Source organism: Condylura cristata, unplaced genomic scaffold, assembly GCF_000260355.1.
Source record: "Condylura cristata isolate star-nosed mole 26May11 unplaced genomic scaffold, ConCri1.0 scaffold00002, whole genome shotgun sequence".
Lineage (NCBI taxonomy): Eukaryota > Metazoa > Chordata > Mammalia > Eulipotyphla > Talpidae > Condylura > Condylura cristata.
In genome coordinates, this window is record NW_004567103.1 from 25,724,428 (window position 1) to 25,743,870 (window position 19,443).

The following is a 19,443-nucleotide window of genomic DNA, read 5'->3' on the forward strand; positions in this document are numbered from 1 at the left end:
TTCATCTGTCTTTCTGGCTGCAGGGTTTGGTTTTCTGTGTGAAGAGCCCAGGGCTCTTGTTCTCTGAGTTATTCTGACAGAGGTGTTAAGTGTCAGTAAAACAGAAGCATGGGCCAGTAGCTTGCCAGAACTTTCTACCCTTCTTTCTTATGTTCCCTCTAACCATTAAGTGGAGCTGGCCATGAACAGTATTTCTACTGCCTATTTCAGAAAGCCAGCTCATGCTCTGGGACTCCCGTAGCAACTGAAAAAATGACAAAATCAGGACGTCTGTCTCTACCATCCTGCTCTCTGGTGGTGCCCACACTCCATGAAAGTAACAGGATTGTTTTCCAAAGTATGCACATTCCACTTGTCCCATATTTGACACGACATGGCTATTGTCGAATTTCTTATTTCTTGCCAACCTAAGTGTGAAATGGTTTTCTCCTACTATGGTTTTAAGTTGCATCACCACACCTTTGTTTCTTAACTTATGGGATACTCTGAGTTTTCAGCAAAGAATTGACCATGACAATGGGGTTTAACCCCTCCCCCCAGAAAACCCTCTGACTGTGACTCATTGTGACTTGAATCATCAATTCAGCTGTATTTTGTGTGTGAGTGTGTTTGTCTACTTTTCCCAACAAAAATAATTTTTTTTTTTTTTGGTTTGGATTAACTAGCAGTCAAATGTTCTTACTAACAGTGGGTTAATACTAGGAGGGACAGCATCGCTTTTTTTCCAAAATTGCAAACACAAGTAAAAGTCTTCCTCTAGATACCACTACTATTTTCCATAGTGTGTGATTGAAAGGACTATTTACCTGAAGTATCCAGTGGCTGTTAGACTAATGCTTTCATTAAAAGCAGCCTCTGCCTGTGAAAGAAGAGAATGACAGGGTGCAATAAGGATGTTTAAAGAAAGAATCATTCGAGACTTAAATTTTAATTTACTGTGTGTTAAATAAATCTATCAGGAGTAATAACTTGGAAGGACCAGATTAATTTAGTTCTTTCAGCATTCTTCAGTTCCACAAAGCAATTATAGTGCACTGCTAAGGGAACAGCATTTATTCAATGCATGTGACCACATTAATGACTTCCAGGCTATGTTGAACTTATAGACTGGACAACAGTGGTAGCACTTGACTCCATCATCTGGAAAGACAACCCATTAACATGCCACATTTCAGGAAACGATGGGTGGCTGGAGGTTTAATTTGAGTATCACGCATTCATAATGGTCTTAGAAGAAGGCGATAACTTTGCTAATGGTACACTGGTATTAAAGGGCCTCCTGAGCTTATAATGCATACAGTTGGCTAATATACTGCAGAATGGAGGTGAGGTCCAAGTCCCCAGGTCTGAGAAAGAAAAGATGAGAAGTGCAATCATTAGAGAATCAAGGAGGGGCAATCTGCCCAAGAAAGACTGATTTCTCTCACCGGCACTCACCTCTTTCCAATCAGATTCTCTCATCCCTCTGAGCTCAGGCAGCGCAGAGTGTAGGGCAGGGATAAATGTGCCCAGAGAGGATTGAGAGGGCCCCCAAATAAGAATTGCAGAACGAATCCTAACGCTGAGGAGTAGCAGGAACAATTTCTAAGAAGGACTTCTAAATGTTATTTCCCCCAGACCAACACTTTGACTGTGGCATCTTGGAACAGTCAGCAGGACACGTAGTCACAGCCTTTGTTGATATCTCTTCCACGCCATCTGGGACTCTATAACCTATTGCTTCAAAAGTTTGCTAGTTCACTTTAGAGTGGGTGTCTGCTAACGAGATTGTGAGTAGATCAAAGGAAGTCACTGGATATCTCCACTTAGTACCTCACAGGGATTGAGTAAATGTCCAGGGGCTTGGTTTCCTATTTTCAAATGAGCACTTATATGATTTTTCCTTTTATAGAGATCTAGTGTTGACTTCCCACTGCAGGGACAGAGGCACCCAAAGAAGGATAACAAATATATTTGCAGCAAATATCTAGAAAGTACTTAGACCACAAGAAGAAACATGAATTAATTATTGTTCAAAACAAAGAGTTCTGGGCAGAAGAACCACCTTTCTCTCTAGCAGAAAATTTTCCCAAATGCAGGCGCAGATCCCTGGACCCCCACTGCTTGTTTATAGGGTTTCCACCGCCAAGAGCCTATTTAATCACTATGTAACCATAGTGACTGCTAAGGTGCCCATTACATGGATATTTAATTCCCTCCTTTTTTTTTTTTTTATCCCAACACAAAACATAGAGAAACAGTGATCCTCACCCATTCCTTCCAAGTGCCTTGAGGATTCTTGCTGATGATGGGTTCAAGGCGTTTTAGAAGAGTTTGACAAGCGTCCTAGGGATTATTTTTAAATTAAAATAAGAGTTGTAATTTCATGCAAATGACATGATAGCTAGCATTACATAGGTTTATTTAAGAGGCCCATGAGAACATGCAGAAAAAAAAAAAGACCAAACTCCTAAGGTTTCCTAGGGGTGGGTGAAGCTGATCTTAAAGATGGAGCATCTGGATGGGGGTTTTGCAGACCATGCTAAGAGCTCAGGAGAGAACAGCAGTTGCAGGAGCTCTGGGTGCTGTTTTAAACACAGGGTGGTCAGATTTACTTTGTGGGAAAGCTTGCCCTGGCCGAGTGCTAACTGAGGGAAGGCAATGAAACTGGGTAGAGGCAGTTGAATGAACTGGCTTGGAAGCACAAAGACATGGACACACTTTTCAAGTAGCACTGAAATGTCTTGCTGACCAGTGAGGTGTCAGGGGTCAAGGGGGTCGAGGAGGGGCCTCCTGCCTCTCCTTGGGGCACTGTGTCTGCATGTGGGACTCAGAGAAGGCCCAGCTACAATGAGAAGATGTGGGAAGGAGATGAGAAGTAGATTAAATTCTCAACAATGTCTGAGCCCCCCACCCCACCATGGACTGGGCACTGATGAGGTTCACGAGTGATGGATGTACTGCCATGATGTTTACCTGCACCGCCAAGCCATTGAGATCCGCCACCACGGAACCTCCAGAAGGATTCGCATTGGGGATGGTTTCGGTGCTTGTTCCACGCAGGTGGACATTGGACAGTGGCATCCTTAGTTCACGACTGACCACCTGGATTTTCGAAGAAAGTTTCTTTTCACATATTTTGGTTAGTCATAGACCTCTGCACATGTTACATATGCATACACCCACATGGCAGGGCATGCTTGAAGCCCTCATCCATAGACAAACAAGTGGACAGACCCAAGACTTTCTCCAGTTACAAAAATGCCCTCTTTCCTAAACCCTGTAACTATGGTAACCTCAAGCTCTGTCCACTTCTGTTTTCTTTGACTTTGTGCAACAGCATCAGGCAGAGGAGGCTCAGTCCCATGCAAAGGCAGGCAGAAATGCTTCCTGTCTTTATCATTGTGAAGTCAACACCTTTGAGCCCTCCACTGTGACCACACTTTGACTTTATCGGATCAGGGCACATGAGATGCCTTATCTACATTTTGGAGATGCTCCAGGAAAAGAGCACTTCCTCAAAGAAAGAACAACCATCTTAGAAAAGCAGCTGCACCAACACAGGGTCACTGGCCAATGTGAAGACGTAGTTGGTGGCTTTGTCTTAAAAACAAAAGGGAGATTGTGCTGGTGGACACAGTTGTGTGACTGACTTCAGCTAAGCCACAGTCTCCTCTTCCCCTAGCTAGATGGCTTGATATGGACAGCCAGCAGCAGCTACAGGGTGTGGGCATGCAGGCCCGCTCATGTGTCTGGCTTCCAGAAGGCCATCCACACAAAGTGCACAGGCTTAGAACTAGAGGTCTCCAGGGGCCTAGTTAGGGAACCACTGACATCTCACCCCAAATGGGGAAAGGTCTGACCTGATAACACAGAAGAAAAGATCTATGCCAATTACTACAATTAGGAAAGTGACAAGGCAATATTGGGGTACTGGCATTCCCCAGGCAAAGCACTAAAAATTATGGAATAACCCCTAGCACGCAATGCTGGTGAGCAGTGTAACGACGTGGACATCCCCTGGAAAACAATTTGGTGACATGTATCCCGGACTTACGGTATGTCCTGTGATCCAGAAATTCCATTTCTGAGAACCCATTTTAAGAAAATAATCACTGATTTGATCTCAAGTTTATGTAAAGAAGTACTTATTAAAGTTTTCAATGACTGGAGATGGTTCAATTATGTGGACACACACACACCAGAGCCATGAAAAATCATACCACGAAGAAGTCTTAATGACGGGAGGGAGTGGTCATTTTATATCAGAATAGGTTAAAAACCCCAAGATTTAAGATTATACAAGGAGCAGTTAGTGTTTTTTGAGAAAGAAAAATAAACCAGGGGGAAAAGCCTGCCTCAATGATTATTGTTAAGGGGTAGATTGTGTAGGTTTCCCGCTCTCTTTTAATGTTTTATGATCTAAAATATTGCTATTATTACTAGAAAAAGTAAAAACAGTAGATAAAAATTAATCCAAAGTAAATGAGCCACATGAAATCTGGTAAAATTGGGTCACCTATAGGAAATGGGATTTACATTGTCAATTGTTAAGAGACCTCATCATAAAAAGGGCAAGAAATAATGTTTCCAATCAGAACTTACACATCTTTTTATTACTCAGCAAAGGTTAAGTTAAAAACTACTCACTTGTTATATTTCTAAAGAAATGCAGCAAATAACCACATGGACTTCAGCAGTAACACAGCCTGAAGCTCTTCTGCACAATCTTTTTGGAGGGTCAGTTACAGAACTGGCTTGTTTACACAGTTTCTGCTCATGGCTTAACAGCCTAGCTGTCAAAGCTAAAAGACCTTTTTATGTTGGAACAGAAAATGTGCATTCACAGTTTCTCTCTCATACACAGATCCTCAAGCACATATCCAACTTAGGTGAGTTATTTGCATTCTTACCTGAATCATTTTCGTGTGGACCCCCTGCCCCATTTCAATTCCACCGTGAGTCACCAGCACAGACCCATCTAGATAAATGTGCACCAGGGCTGAAGCCTAAGCAGAAAAAAATGAAGAGTAGTTTCCATGATCCTTGTAATATTATCACAGGTCATGTCCATGAAGACATTTTTCCTGTAATCAATCCTTTCCTGTAATCCCCTCCTTTCCCATTTCCTGTCAAAATATGCACAGACATGTTTCCCACTGTCCTGAGAGCCCTACGCAGAGGTAGAGCAGTGCCAATATACTGGATTTGATGTCTTGTTGGCTGTTTTTTTTTTGAAGGGGGGGCGGTGTCAGATTTAAAATGCAAAGTTGAATACGAATATATACAGGTTGGGGCAGAGGGAGAATTGCTTCCATCTACACATGTTCTCATAGTGAGAAGCAGAAATAAAAATCCAAGGAAGACAGAGCAGTAAGACATTAATTTTTTTGCTGCAAAATGAGCTAAACCCATTCTAAAACTACTTGGCATAGACTCCTAGAGCTTTAGTTCGAAAGGAATTTGGGAGTATTTTTTCCTAAGCTCCCCACAGGAACCCAGAGGAGCCAAACTGCTACAGAAGTAAAAGGCTGCTGTAATCAGAAACATCCAAACTCTTAGCTAACCATGTTTTACAATGAACAAGAATGTTCCTTCCTGCAAGTCTCCCCACGCTGAAGTAGGGGGTATGGAACGGTCCCAGTAGACTGCCGAAAAGAAGGATGACATCTTCACTTCAAGTCTCCAGTGTAAAAACCAAATTAACATTATATGTTCCCAAAGAGCATGTGTCTAATGGTTCCCCTGTGGTTCCAGAAGACACCCTTTGCAGCTGTTAACTAGGAAGTGGCAGCCACACAGATGTGCCTGCGCCAGCCTGGGGTTTCTATGGACAGTGGCGTGACTATCTAGTGCCTGTCAAGCCAGGGTCTTCAGCAAGGTCCACTAATTAGAGTTAATTTCCATTTATGAAACTATAATTTTAGTACACCTTCTTTTCTCAGACTGCTTGTAAACAACCCAGGTCATGGCTGAAAGTCGATGGAATTACATCCAATCACCAGAAACACACAAGAAAAGGACTGAATTCTTAGCTTGACTCTCTGCCCACCCAAGGACCTGCATTGCTACTTGTGGGCTGACGCCACTTGGAGAATCACCACTTTTTTTTAGGACTCCAAAAGTTCACATAACTTCAGGCTGACAAGCAGAAACCTCTATCCTTCCCAATTAGACACTTGACAGTGAAAACAGGCTCTATTTGCAGGATGTCAGGATGTATTGGGGAAGTAGGGACAGAGGGGACCCTTCTCTGAGGATAAGGACACACACTCGCAGTCCAATGGAGAATCTTAGAACCTTGAGGAAGGCAGCTTAGCCAAGACAGCCATGGGCTCTGAGCAGGCTGCACCTGTATAACTGCTTATCGACACACCACTCCTGAAAACACGTCTTGTGCTCCCAGCTATTTATTTTCAAAACAATAAAGACAAGGAGCAGCATCCTCTATCGAGAGCCCAGAGCTGACTGCTCTCAGGATGCATGTCACACGCCAGGTGACGCCAGCTGCAATGGCCCCTTCGAATGGCACTTCATTGTACATGGCTGGAATGTGAGCTCCTTAGAAGGAAGTACCACGTCCTAAGGCATCCCTGGAATGCAACATGGTGTGTCACATGTAGTAAGTGCTCCATCAAAGTTTGATAAAGGAATTTGCACTAGCATAGCCATTTGATCTGTCCCTTAATCTTGAAGATTCTGTTTGGCCTCCTTGGCTCTGTGAGCAATTCAGAAGTTGCTTGTGGGTAATCTCATCCGGGGCACAGGTGATTGAGCTATGATTAGAGTGGACTGTGCATTTCCTACATGGCGGGGCCCTGCGGGGAGCAGCATGCTGCCTGCGTCCCGGACAGCGTTTCTATCAGACACTGCTGAGTGATTTGTTCCATGTGCTGCTGCAATCTCCTCGGGCCATTTCAAATGTCAAATTTGGTTCAGTTAAGTGGCACCACCCGATGTTTCATTGTTAGTGGCACAAAAGCTAACTCCACAAAGCTTTGTCTATGAAATTGGCACAACTGGAGCATTGGAACAGATGGTTCTTGGATATAAATTGGGGACTAAGTCTGTGAAATTTAAATCTTCAAGCAATGATCGTTAGTATTGGTGAGAAGTTAGCTTTAGTCCCACAGATCCCCAAAATGTCTCCATCATTCAAACAACTGAATTTCCACTCTGTGCCAGATTTTATACTAAGGCACTGGAACACAGACATGCATTAGACACGGCATGCCCTTGAGAGTTCCCAGTCTAGGAATTAAATGTAACATAGATGAGGTATGTTTGGCCCTTTGGGATGAAAGGTCTGCTTCTGCTCAGGGAGGCAGGAGGGAGTGAGACAACCACATGGCCAGGCAGTCCTGGAGTCAATCCTTGTTCTGCCACTCATGAGTGGATCGTGCTCAGGCACGAGAGTATATCTCAAGATGTTCACCCTCGCTTATTATCGGGTAAATGAAAATGGAACCACAATAAGATATCACCTTGCACCTTTGAGAATGGCTATTACCCAGAAGACAAGAACTAGTGTTTCTGAGAGTGTGGCAAGAAGGCAGTCACATACTTCTGGGGGGAGTATAAATTGGTGCAGTTGCTATCAAAAGTATTATGGAGACTTCTCAAAAAGTTAATAATAGAAATTCATACAATCTAGATATCCCACTTCTAGATGTATAACTGAAAAGTACAAAAACACTAATTCAAAAGATGGCTACCTCTCATGTTGATCACAGTATGATTTATAATAAGCAAGAGTTGGAAGCCATCTAAATGCCTACTGACAGATGACTGGATAAAGAAGTTGTGGTATCACACACAATGGAATACTACTCAGCTATAAAAATGATGAAACCCTGCCACTGAGAACAGGGAGGGTATTATGCTTAGTAAAATAAGCCAGATGGAGAAAGACAAACACATAGGATTTCACCCGCATGTGGTACAAGAGTTAAAGAAATGAACCAAATAAAACAAAAATAAACTTTTATGCTTTAAGACAAAATTCGGGATTACCAGAAAAGGAAGGGAGTTAGGACTAGGGGAAACCAGGATAAGGGGTCAACTGTATGATGAGGATGCAATTCCATTTTGAGTGGCAAACTTAATGTAGTAGGTGCAGATGTTGACTTATTTACTTATTTTGGTGCAGATGTTAAGCAATGTTACTTCAATGTACTTTTTTTCTTAAAAAGAGAAAGAAAACCTCTGGGTGCTTCAGTTTTCCCTTTTATAAAATAAAGTCACACCTATCCAAAAGAGATGAGGTAGGGGTTATATCAACTAGGAAGTTACACATCACCAGTTACAGCCTTACACAGAAGGGCTCAAACAACGCTTCCAGTTCCTCCTCTGTTTGGTTTGTTTCAGAAAAAGCCTGTTCACACGCAGCTTCCAAGCAGCAGCCTGACTGATCTCAAGCTCCTGACTCAGCCCTAAGCAGATGTTTTAAACACAGAAGCTGGTCATTTTCTGGGGAAGTGGGATGGTGCCTTCAGAAAGCTGCCTTGAAAACTAATTCGCGCTGCTCTCTGTCTTCTACTTTCCTTCCAATTGAGCTGAATCCCACCTCAGTTCCTACTGACTGCTCTGGGGAGGCAGCTTGATGTGATGAGAAAGCACAGGTTTTGGAGCCTCTCGGACCTGAGCTTGAGAGCCGCCCTGTTTCTCGCCGCTGTGGGACTTGGGGGAGGTTACTTAAATTCTCCAAGTCTCAGTTTCTCCATAATTAAGATAAAGCTACAAATCCTACAGGTTGTCCTGAGGGTTGAGCGAGATAAAATGTAAAAGAGCTCATAACAGAATAGGTTATATCAGCAACTATCATTATTTTCCATGGAGTTTTGGGAAAAATTCTAAGGAGGGAAATGGAACAGACTTGGGCAACTATAGAGACTGGACATGGGGGAACCATTGCACAGCCAGCCTGCCATGTCTACCACAGCCCCATGGCCAAGGGATTCCAGAGATCCCTGAACAACAGCGATTGTTGACCTCAAGGACAGATGGCTCAGAATGACTTCTTTACCCAAAATTTTGTGCTAAGATCCACTGCTCACAGCCCTTTTCCTCTTCTTTTTAAATGACCTTGTTTTTACTCTTTTTCTTCCATGATAGCCACTTGACTGTCTCACAGATAAACAAATGATTTGGTGGTGTTTTTACCATCAGAAATAGGCCCCATACTCCAACTTTAAACTTGAGTGATCCAGGGCCCAGAGTGGGTTCATTCAGCTGCTTGATTCCAAGGCCAGGAGAAGACACTGGGCCCCCTAATACCCTGGCAAGAATGCTTTTTACCAACATGGGGATGTGGACAAAGGAGCTCTTATCCCTCTGAGAAAAGCTGGCTTGACTGAGCACAGGACTGGCAAAGGTTAACCGTCAGGTAGTACAGCCATGTGGCTAATCACTGAATGGCAAATTTCCTTTGCTTATCTGTTTGGAGGACTGACCTGACCAGCGGCAAGGGATTCAACACCAACAGGAAACTTCAGGGGGACCATGGCCAGCCCTTTCTTCTTCCAGTAATTCTCCGAGTTGAACTTTTCCACAGCTGCTTTCCTCAAGGAGTAAGAAGCCATAGTCATACACTCCTTCCAACACTGGACCAGGTTCTTGGCATTGATCTCTTGTTTGTAGGGTGTTTGATCAATCTCCTTGTACATGTTTATCATTCGGACCTAGAAAGAAAAATTTAAAAGAGAGGGGCCCCATCCATCCATTGTCTGCTTAGTCAAATTCTGTTCATGCCATATGGCTGGCACTGAGTCTTACTCCTTCTTGAAGCCCGTCCCAGGGCATAATGTCCGCTCATTCTATTCTGAGTCTAGATTAAATGCCTGAGTACTCCTGAGTACTGTGCTTTCTCCATTGCTCTGTGAATATTCAAAGGAAGGAAACCTTTCCTCATATTTTACATATAAGTCAACAGAGCCCCCGTACACTGTAGACTTCATTCTGCTTGGATATTCGATTATCTGTTGAAAGGTAATCCTGAATTTACTTTCCAGGCCACATGATTTGGATTATTCAGATTCTGTGGCAAGATAAAACCACTCACTTTCAAACAGGAAACTATGAAATTTCACTTAAGTGTAACCCACAGCTAGGAGGTAGAACAAATTCAAAGTTTTTATCCAAGGATGTCTGAGCCACGAGTAGGATTCCGAAGTTGGAGTTAATGAGCCTGACTGAGAACAAGTGCCAGTTACCTCACATTCATAGTGAAAGAAGTCTCAACAGCTGTGGCCAGACAGGCCAGGTTCACAGGGGCCATTCTACAGACATATGTTCTCCCCATCCCTCCAAAGTAATTCCAGATCATTGTCACAGGAAGACTAGAAATGACACAGGGGCTGTGTCATGTTGGGGAAGGCAGTGGAGTAAGTAAGGCAGCTGTTCTCTTCTCCAGGTTCCCCAGGGAAGGTTTTCTTTCCTGTTGTTACCAAATGTGGTCAGAAAACCTGGGAGAGACAGACTGTGGCAAGATGGCCAGAAAGGGAGGGGCAAAGATCACCCCCAAGTTGAAGAGACATGAGGAAGATGATTTCTGTCTATGGCCACAGAGTCTGATGCCGAGTGTGTGAACTAGGGGCTGGGTCTTTGCAAGGGCTGTTGCTGATTGGATATACAGACATGGGCATCACGGAACGCTGTGTGACGTGACAGCTGAGGGCCGGGTGGAGACTGAACCCACACTTACAGGGGACTGTTATTTTCTGACACTGCTGGAGCCTGCAGACAACATACTTGGGAAATGGCTACACCTAACAAAGATGGGGCAGAGAGATCACTAGGAGAAGCCAGAGGGGGAGAAGCTGCCCAGGTGCTGTGGTTCTCCTTTTCTTTCCCACCTAACACCACAGAAGGCAGAGGGGTGGTTGAGGGAGAGCGAGCACACCCCATCTCTCTACCCTAACTCCACTCCAGGACTGTCAGTAAAAGAGACATAAGGAAGGGAACAGAGCTTGCTAACAGATGAAATTAGGGCTTAGGACTTAACGAATTGAAAGGGGGTCACTAGTAGCTTAAATGACTGAAATTTTTAAAAAAGGTTTATTCATTTATGCACACGGAACTGGCCAGAGGTGGTGAGAGGATTCCCCAGAGACAGAGTGGGGAGCAGAACAGGTAGATCTATGAAGTACACTGTTGAGGGAGCAGCAGGTGAGACAGGAGAGGTCTGCTGCGCCATGTGGGTCAGCTCCCCAGTCAGGGATTGAACTTGAGCTGAGGTGGCTGCGGTGCAGTATCACAGTGCTGCACTCTAACCTGTTGTGCCACCAGGGAGGGCCTGAAATAACTGAAATCTTATGATAACGTCCTGCGACATTAAGGAAGCAAGGTAAAGGAGGGCCTGACAGAACTTGTTGGCAGCAGTTAAATGTCCGACCAATGGAGATGTCTCTCTAGGTCAGTTAGACTTCAGTGCTCCCTCATGACAGCTCCATACCCTAGGGTGCCCCTGTTGCCAGGATTTTGGAGAAGAAGCCTGGGTGAGGCGAGGATCGCTGACATCTGGAGTCCCAGTTCTATATGACCCAGCTAGCTGATGACTCCCACCTCAGCACCCCCATACCTGACTAATTTAGTGTTACCTCTTCTGGGGACAAGCCACATTTAGCTGCAACTTCCATGATACAGGATTCCGTGATGAAGCCGGTCTGGGGAAAGCCGAAGCCACGCAGGGCGGTGTTGGATGGAAGGTTGGTTCTGCAGGCCCGCCCTCGGCAGCGAAGGTTTGGGAACTTGTAAGCATTGTCCAGTTTCAGAAGTCCGTGCTCTATCACCTGGGGGTGGCCAGAGTTGACATGGTGAGACCTTTATCCTGCTGTCTCTACTACACTATCTGGACACCTCAGATCGAAGCTGGGCAGGAAACAGCACACCCAACACACTAAAATGGGCCCATGTCCCAAATAATTTGAAACAGCACAACTTTTAAGGGCTCGAATAATTTTCCTTTGGAAATCATTGTTTTTAAGTTTCATTTTTTAGAGTCCATGCATTTTTTCCCCCTAAGTTTCCCAGACTTTCAAAAACCTTTGAGGCTTTCAAAGGCTCTAAGCGCTGAGTTTACAGGAGGTAATGAGTACAATAACCTTAAAAACAGAAGAAAAAAAAAATGCTCCAGTGACTAGTCTAATGATGTGGCTTTTAGCCAAGGGTAATTTTGCACATCCTCTCCACTGGGTCATGTGGCAATGTTTGGAGACATTTCTGGAGAAGATGGCCGGCAGTCAGTGATGACTCCTGGGGCTTCTGGACAGCTGTGGAAGATGTTGTTAACTGACAGCTGTGACAACAACTCCCCAGTCCAGAGAACCATGGGGCTGAATGGAGGGCTGACGCTTGCAGTTGAGAAGAAAGCTCTAAGCACAGGAAAGGTCGGGCTCACACACATCACACTCAGCTCATCCCTCTGGGCTTCCTCGGGGGTGTCCAGTTGGTAAGGAGCATGTGGCTAGTGCTTCAGTGAGGGTCTTTTTGCTTTTATAACTAAGCATTATGTAACCATTGAACATTTTCTGAATGAAGTCACGACGCGTAATGCTTTCCCAACTGTGACTGCGCTCCTTCAGACACTTACAAACAATGAGAGCTCTGCGACGGAGCCACCGTTGTTATAGTGCTCCATGTCCAGGGCCAGGATTCTGCCGTCGTTCATGAACCCGACCTGGGGAAAGAGAACTGACGCATGACGCCGGTGCTGCGGTCAAGTCTCGCTAAGGCGTACTTTGTCTCTTCCCAACTCTCTAGACTATTAGGTGAAAAGTGTCATGACATTGGATTTGGCGTTATGACTTCTTGGACATAACACCATGCGAGCTGGTGAGAAAAGAAACTATTAGGTTGATTGGACTATGTTAGAAACTTCCATGAGTTACATGCCTTTTGCAGCAACATGGATGGAGCTGGAAGGGATCATGCTTAGTGAAATAAGCCAGAAAGAAAAAGAAAAATACCGGATGGTTTCACTCATAGCAGGAGTATAAAGGACCAGGGTGGGGGGGAAATAATAATGATGAGCAGCTATATACCAGAGACATTTATGGGGTGGGGTGGGGAATGGGATCAAAAATGGGGGGCGGGGGCAAGTGCATGGGACTATGGTAATGGCACATGAGTGAATTGGTGATGGGAAGCCCACGGGGATTACAACTGAGATGGGAAAAGGTACAAAATGATGTAAAAATAAACTCTTGTATTATTTAAAAAAAAAAAAACTTCCATGAGTTAAAGGACACAATCATCATCTGATTAAATCAGATTTAATCATCCGATTAAAAAGGCACCCCCCACCAAATGGGAGAAAATGTTGGCAAATCATATATCTGAGAAGGAGTTAATATCCAGGAATTATGGAGAACTCCTACAACTCAATAACAATAAAGCAACCTGATGAAAGTGGGCAAGAGACATGAGTAGACGCATTCTCCAAAGATGTAAAACTATACAACAAGCACAAGAAAAGATGTTTATCATTAAAGATGAGAGAATCGCAAATGGAAACCACAGGCTAGCACCTGCACGCTCACTAGGACAGTATTAAAAACAACAAGAGAAGCAGCAAATCCTAAGTGCTGGTGGGGTGTGGAGACACGACCTGGCACAGCTGTGGGAATGCAAAGTGAGGCCACTGCTCTAAAGCAGTATGGCAGTTCCTCAACAAATGAAAAATAGAACTACCACATGCTGTAGTGGTCCCACCTCTGGGTATTTACCTAGAAGAGTTGAAAAGAGTCTTGAAGAAATATTTGCACAGCTGTGCTCACTGCAGCATGTGCACCAGAGCCAAGGTGTAGTGGTAACCCAGTGACCATAAATGGATGAGTGGATAAATAAGATATAGAATATGCATGCAATGGGATATTTTTCAGCCTTAAAAAAGAAGGAAATTCTAGCAGTCCTAGTGTTCTCTACAACATGGATGAACCTTATGTTAAGCACAATAAGTCAGTATCACACACACACACACACACACACACACACACACACAATGTTAGCCTTAAAAAGGAAGGAAATTCTGACATATATCAAACATGGGTGAGCTCTGGGGACCACTAAGTGAAATGGTCCCCAATACAACAAATCCTGTATGATTCTTTTTATCTAAGATACTGAAGAGGTCAAATTCATAGAGACAGAAAGTAAAATGGTGGAGGTGGACGGATGTTGGGGAAAGGAAGATGAGCAGTTATGCTGAACAGGCTTCGACTTTCAGTTTTACAAGGTGAAGATGATTCAGAGAAAGAGGGTGGATATGGTCACACAGCACTGTGAATGCCCTTAACGCCATTGAATTTGTTCCCTGAAAAAAAGTGATTGAGATGTGCATTTTGCCACAACTACAAATAATAATAATTTAAAGAGGAACAAAAAGAAGAGCAACAAAAGGTATAAAAGCAAAGCAAAGAAATAAAACCCACCCTGTTCAACACATCACTACTGATCAAACCCTTTCCTTCCTTTAAAGCAAAAATAAATATGTTTCTGGACCTCTCATTCTTGCCATAATCCCTTGAATTCTGGCTCCCATCCTCCCATTTTTGTCAAGACTGTCTCCCCGAGGCCACCAGTCTGCCAGTCTCCAACGGTGGTGGCCTGCTCTTAATTGACTCTGCACATCTTTCTCACATGGCCAATCTACTCAAAGCTCTTCACACTACTTAGTGCTGCTGGAAGTTTTTGAAATAAAAACCTTCCTTGCTTTCAAGATGTATCTGAGACCCCAGTTTTCCATGTGCATGTTGCTTCTGGATCTCTGATCTTATTAAAGCTCACTTTAGTGATTTTCTTGTTGAACAGGACCAAATTTAAACCATAGCAATAGTCAAGGGCATGGCTTATTAACTAGCAGTTTGAGTTTGTGTCCTGGCTCTGCCACTTAACTGGCTCCATGACCTTAGGCACAACCTCTCTGTGAAATGGCAGTAGATAAGTCATGCATGGAGAAGTATAGGTGAATGACTAAAACATAGCAAACATTCTAAATATAAATTAATCTTATTATTTAAAAAAATGTTTTATTAATTTTTGTGTAGAAGAGCTGGGGTATAGGCCAGAGATACAGGGGGTGAGAGAATGCACCAGAGAAAGAGTGGGGGGCAGAACAGGCAGATCTACTGAAATACACTGCTGAGGGGTGCAGTGGAGGAGATAGGGGAGGTCTGCTGTGCTATGTTGGTCAGCTCCCTGGCGGAGGTTCGAACTCAGGCTTCTATTATAATATTATTGGTATCATTTCCTGTTCTCACACCACTTTCCAACAGAAAACATTATATTTTTATGGTTTTAATTACTACTGCAATGATGGTTTTTAAATCCATAACCAAGTCCTTTCAATCTTCCCATATTGGAGGAGGACATTTCTACCTAAGTGCCCTGTGACACCTCTTCCCCAATATTAACACTTGTGCATCATTGCTCTTCTAGTCTGGTTCCTCCTTCCGACTTTTCTGTTTCTGTGGTTTTATTATTTGTTGTCTTTTGCCAAGTTTTCCACCAAATCCTATTTTGGTGATATAACATCACTACAGTATAATGGCTCTTAAATGCACCGCTCCCTGTACGTCTTATTATCAAAGCTCAGATCCCAGTTGATTCATGCCTGAAGGCACTGGCAACCTGCATCCATTCTCTCTCCTTCACAGGTCATCCTGAGCAGGCCATTATGCTACCCAGAGCACCCATGTTTGGTTATGACACGCAACTGGTCGGTGGGGATCTCCTCAGTCTCATTTTCTATCATGCATCAAGGTAAAGACTCCACCCTTGGATTCTAGGCACTTAGCCTGATACCCCCAAACCCAACCCAGCTTATTTTTCACTTCCTCCAATAAGTTTTCAGTATTCTAATTCTTCCACTCCCCTTAGTCAGCCCCATCAAACATGCCATGTTCATTCCACCTTTGCATCTCTGCTCTTATTATCCCCACCACCTGGGATGCTTTCTTTCCATCTATCTGTCCTTGAAGTCATTTATGTTTCACTTTCTCTAAAAAGTCTTCCCATACATTCCAAGTCATATTCCTCTATCCCCCATAGTCTCCCTAGATGTACCTCATCTTTTAACCTGAAATTATTATTTTTTCCTAATAATTTCATATGTGAAAGTTTTACTTCCCTCTCAACTGCCCATATGTAATCTCCTGCAATTCAAAGTTAATTCCAATAAATCTTCATTGAACCCAAACAAATTCAAAATATAACTTAGAGTAAATGAGTTGAAATAGGTGTGTTCATTATCTTCTAAAAATATGTATGTAGGTACCTAGTTATGGGTGGTAGACAATGCTGTGTTCAATAAATTCTGTTGTCTCTAATCTTGGGCATGAAGGCTGTACTTCCCAGGTTCCCTTGCAGTTGGATGGAAAAATTCCAGCCAATGACATGTGGCTAAAAGCAAAGTCTACTACCCACAGGCCTGTTGTTTGAGACACCTCCCATGTGACATTTTCTGTTATCTTTGCTCCTTTATCTTCTGCTTTCTGAAGAATTTAGTGGAGTACTGTCCGGGGCAGGACTAGCTAGTAGAACTTTCTATGATGATGGTTATCTTCTCCATCTCCATATCCAACACGGAAGCCTCTAGCCATATGATTACTAAGCACTTGAAATATAATTGAAGTTGGAATTGTAAATTTTATTTAATTTAGAAGTGCTAAGGAGCTATATGTGCCCACTGCCTTCTATCTTGGACAAAGCAGTTAAAGAGGTCATCTGAGGCTACCAGATGGGAAAAGTCTGAGCTCCTGAATGAATGTGAGGAGCAGAGAGGCCTCGCCTCTTCCCTTCCCAACCTTCCTGACAACATAGGGCTGTTACTTGAGCAAGAAACAATAAAGGTTTATATCCTTGAGCATTTTAGTTGTTTCTCAGAACACTTAGCCTACTCTGACATGTACTCTTATTCCTTATAAAGCAAAAGAAAAATATTTTCTGTTATGGAAATTTATAAAGCAATTTCTAGAACATAGTTTTCCAAAAATACCCTTGAAAACTGAAAAAATGGGAAACTCTTGGCAGGCAATTACAAATTCACATAACACTATTTTCATGGACTTGTTCTATCTTTACCTCTTTTATAGGTGGAACAGTACGGCTATCAGGTCTACTCTCACGTTTTCCAGTTGTTCACTGTAGCAGCCAATACCAGTTAGTATGTGTTCACAAACTGACATCTTTGAGCAAAGCAGAAAAATTTCACTGAACCAATCAGCAACCAAACAGTCACGACTGGGAATAGAAAGTTATAGGGAAGCACAATTTGTTGCTCTTCTAATTGTTATTCCCTACTAGAGAGTGGCCACAAGCTTCCCTCTGCATTCATGAAATCTTATATAGATATAATATAAACCCACCCTTCTCTTCTACTCACTTTGTACTTTCCAAGGAAAGGGTGGCGACCTCCAGTTATTAGCATGTCCTCTCCTCGTTCTAGGACACAGCGGACTGCACGACCATGTCTAAAATAGAAAAGAAGGCAAGAGAGGTGAACTCTTGCCAAGTAGGTATTATCAGGGACTAGTGGGGTCCCTACAAATTACATGAACAATAGAACTACGCCTGCATCCTGTGGGCTCAACTAAGGATACCCAGCGGTTTCCTGACCTTTTGAGTCAGGGAAATGCCTGGCATCGCTTACTTATGGGAGGAAGCCTTGTTGGAGGTGTTAGAGACTTGAGTTGGGTTTTAGTTGTTCAGTTGTTTTCTTTAGCTGTGTGGAGTACTGCTTTGGAGGTATTTCCCACTGAGCTAACAACCTCCACGGTAGACCATAGTTTGGAGAGAATGCAGCAGGAATCAGGCGGGTCTGATTACCAACTGCTCCTTGATAGGACACATTTGAGATCAAGGTCTCTTTGCTGCATGTTAGAGGAACTGACCCATATTACCCAAATATGAAAGTAAACCTTCTAGGTGTGCCTGCTCCAAAGATAATTTTCTATAGGAATGCTCTGAGGTTCTCAAAAGAAAAATTAATATAAAAAAGGTAAGCATAAAAAAAGCAAAATCTCCATTTAAGTCAAAGGAATATATGACTGAATTCTTTTGAAAGGTCGGATGTATATATACATACAAGTATTAAGGAAAAGTAACCCCTACCCATTGAGGACCTGTTTCTGTCTACTTTCCAGTATTTTTCTGTGGCTTTTTTATTTTTTCAGTAGTTGATTCTTGTTTTGTTTCCTGTAGTATATAATTTGACAGTATAGGATTAAAAATGTTCAAAAGTTCTAATAAGCTGGCAGCTTATTTCATGTGTGTGCATCATATACTATTTTAAATACTCTTGACCCAGATTCTTCCTCAACCTCAACCTCAACATTGAGAACTTTCAGTATGCCCTCATTTAATCCTTAGCCTATTTAGCAGATTTTCTCCACTTACTTGTTGGCAGCAAATGCTGAGATGGCTGCTAAAATGCTGGTCTTGACCACCTTCCCCCCAAATGCCCCACCAACACGCTTTACATGGCACATGACTTTGTTGGCTGGGATCTTCAAGGTTGAAGCAACCATGTCCTGTGAGTGACAGAAATTCTCAGAAACCACCGCCATCCCCAACACACATGCATACACACACTGGTACCATATTACCTGTATGAATTTGGGATACTGTGTGGACACATAGATATCTATTTCTTGATCCTCTCCTTTGGGGACCACAAGCATACTTTGGGTTTCCATGTAAAAGTGTTCTTGACCTCCCATATGTATTTCACCTGAAAATACACCAGGGTCAAAGAGGCAGTCAGATAGAACAGGTAGTGACCTTCAATTACCTCCTTATAGAAATTCCACTGATGTTGCTCCTGTTGGGACAGTAGGCTGTATGGTTAAGGACTACAGACAGCACATTTAATTCTCATTACATCTATAGATCTGAAGAAGAATTCCATAAGGGAACCCATCATGACTGGCAGTACAGGAGATACATGTGACTTCCTAGAGCCAAAATACTATCGCAAAGAGACTTCCAATTCTTAGACAAGATGGAATATATGCACTTCTCCCTAATCCTTCTGCTAAGTGTAGCTAATGACCTTGGATGTTTTATATAAAAGAACATAAAAAGATTAAAGGTAGTGAGAAGAAGGCAGACCAGCTAAGGACACTGGTGTCCAAGGACACTGGTGGGTCTTGGTGGTGTTGTTTGTACCATATATTTTAAGCTTGGTGCCAGAGAAGCCAGTGATTCAAAAATACCAACAGGGGAAGACAGTAAAAAGGCCCAGAAAAATCTGCTTTCTCTAGCCAGACAAACAGGAAAGGGAAAACCTAGTAAGAGAGAAAACTAATATACAATAGAAAACTACCCTATTCTATAGAAAAATCAGCGGCCCCATTCCTGTTAGCAAAAGTTAAGTCTTTTGACCCTATCAGGGAATAATGAGATGTCCTAAGCTTCTGTGGCATCATTGAAAAGCCCCTGGGGAATAGGACTTCTACTCTCCACCTG

General features: G+C 43.1%; 1 protein-coding gene across 1 annotated transcript in view; it reads right to left on the reverse strand.

Moving 5' to 3' along the window:
- LOC101628204 (aldehyde oxidase-like) overlaps positions 1 to 19,443 on the reverse strand; it is a 113,378-nt gene that overhangs the window by 54,922 nt on the left and 39,013 nt on the right. The window contains exons 21-29 of the mRNA XM_012725344.1: positions 18,582 to 18,706; positions 18,373 to 18,506; positions 17,360 to 17,447; positions 11,577 to 11,768; positions 9,432 to 9,659; positions 4,893 to 4,988; positions 2,956 to 3,084; positions 2,251 to 2,325; positions 807 to 859 (exon numbers count right to left, since the gene is read on the reverse strand). Of these exons, the coding sequence (XP_012580798.1) occupies positions 807 to 859; positions 2,251 to 2,325; positions 2,956 to 3,084; positions 4,893 to 4,988; positions 9,432 to 9,659; positions 11,577 to 11,768; positions 17,360 to 17,447; positions 18,373 to 18,506; positions 18,582 to 18,706 (1,120 nt within the window). The remainder of the gene's footprint in view (positions 1 to 806; positions 860 to 2,250; positions 2,326 to 2,955; positions 3,085 to 4,892; positions 4,989 to 9,431; positions 9,660 to 11,576; positions 11,769 to 17,359; positions 17,448 to 18,372; positions 18,507 to 18,581; positions 18,707 to 19,443) is intronic.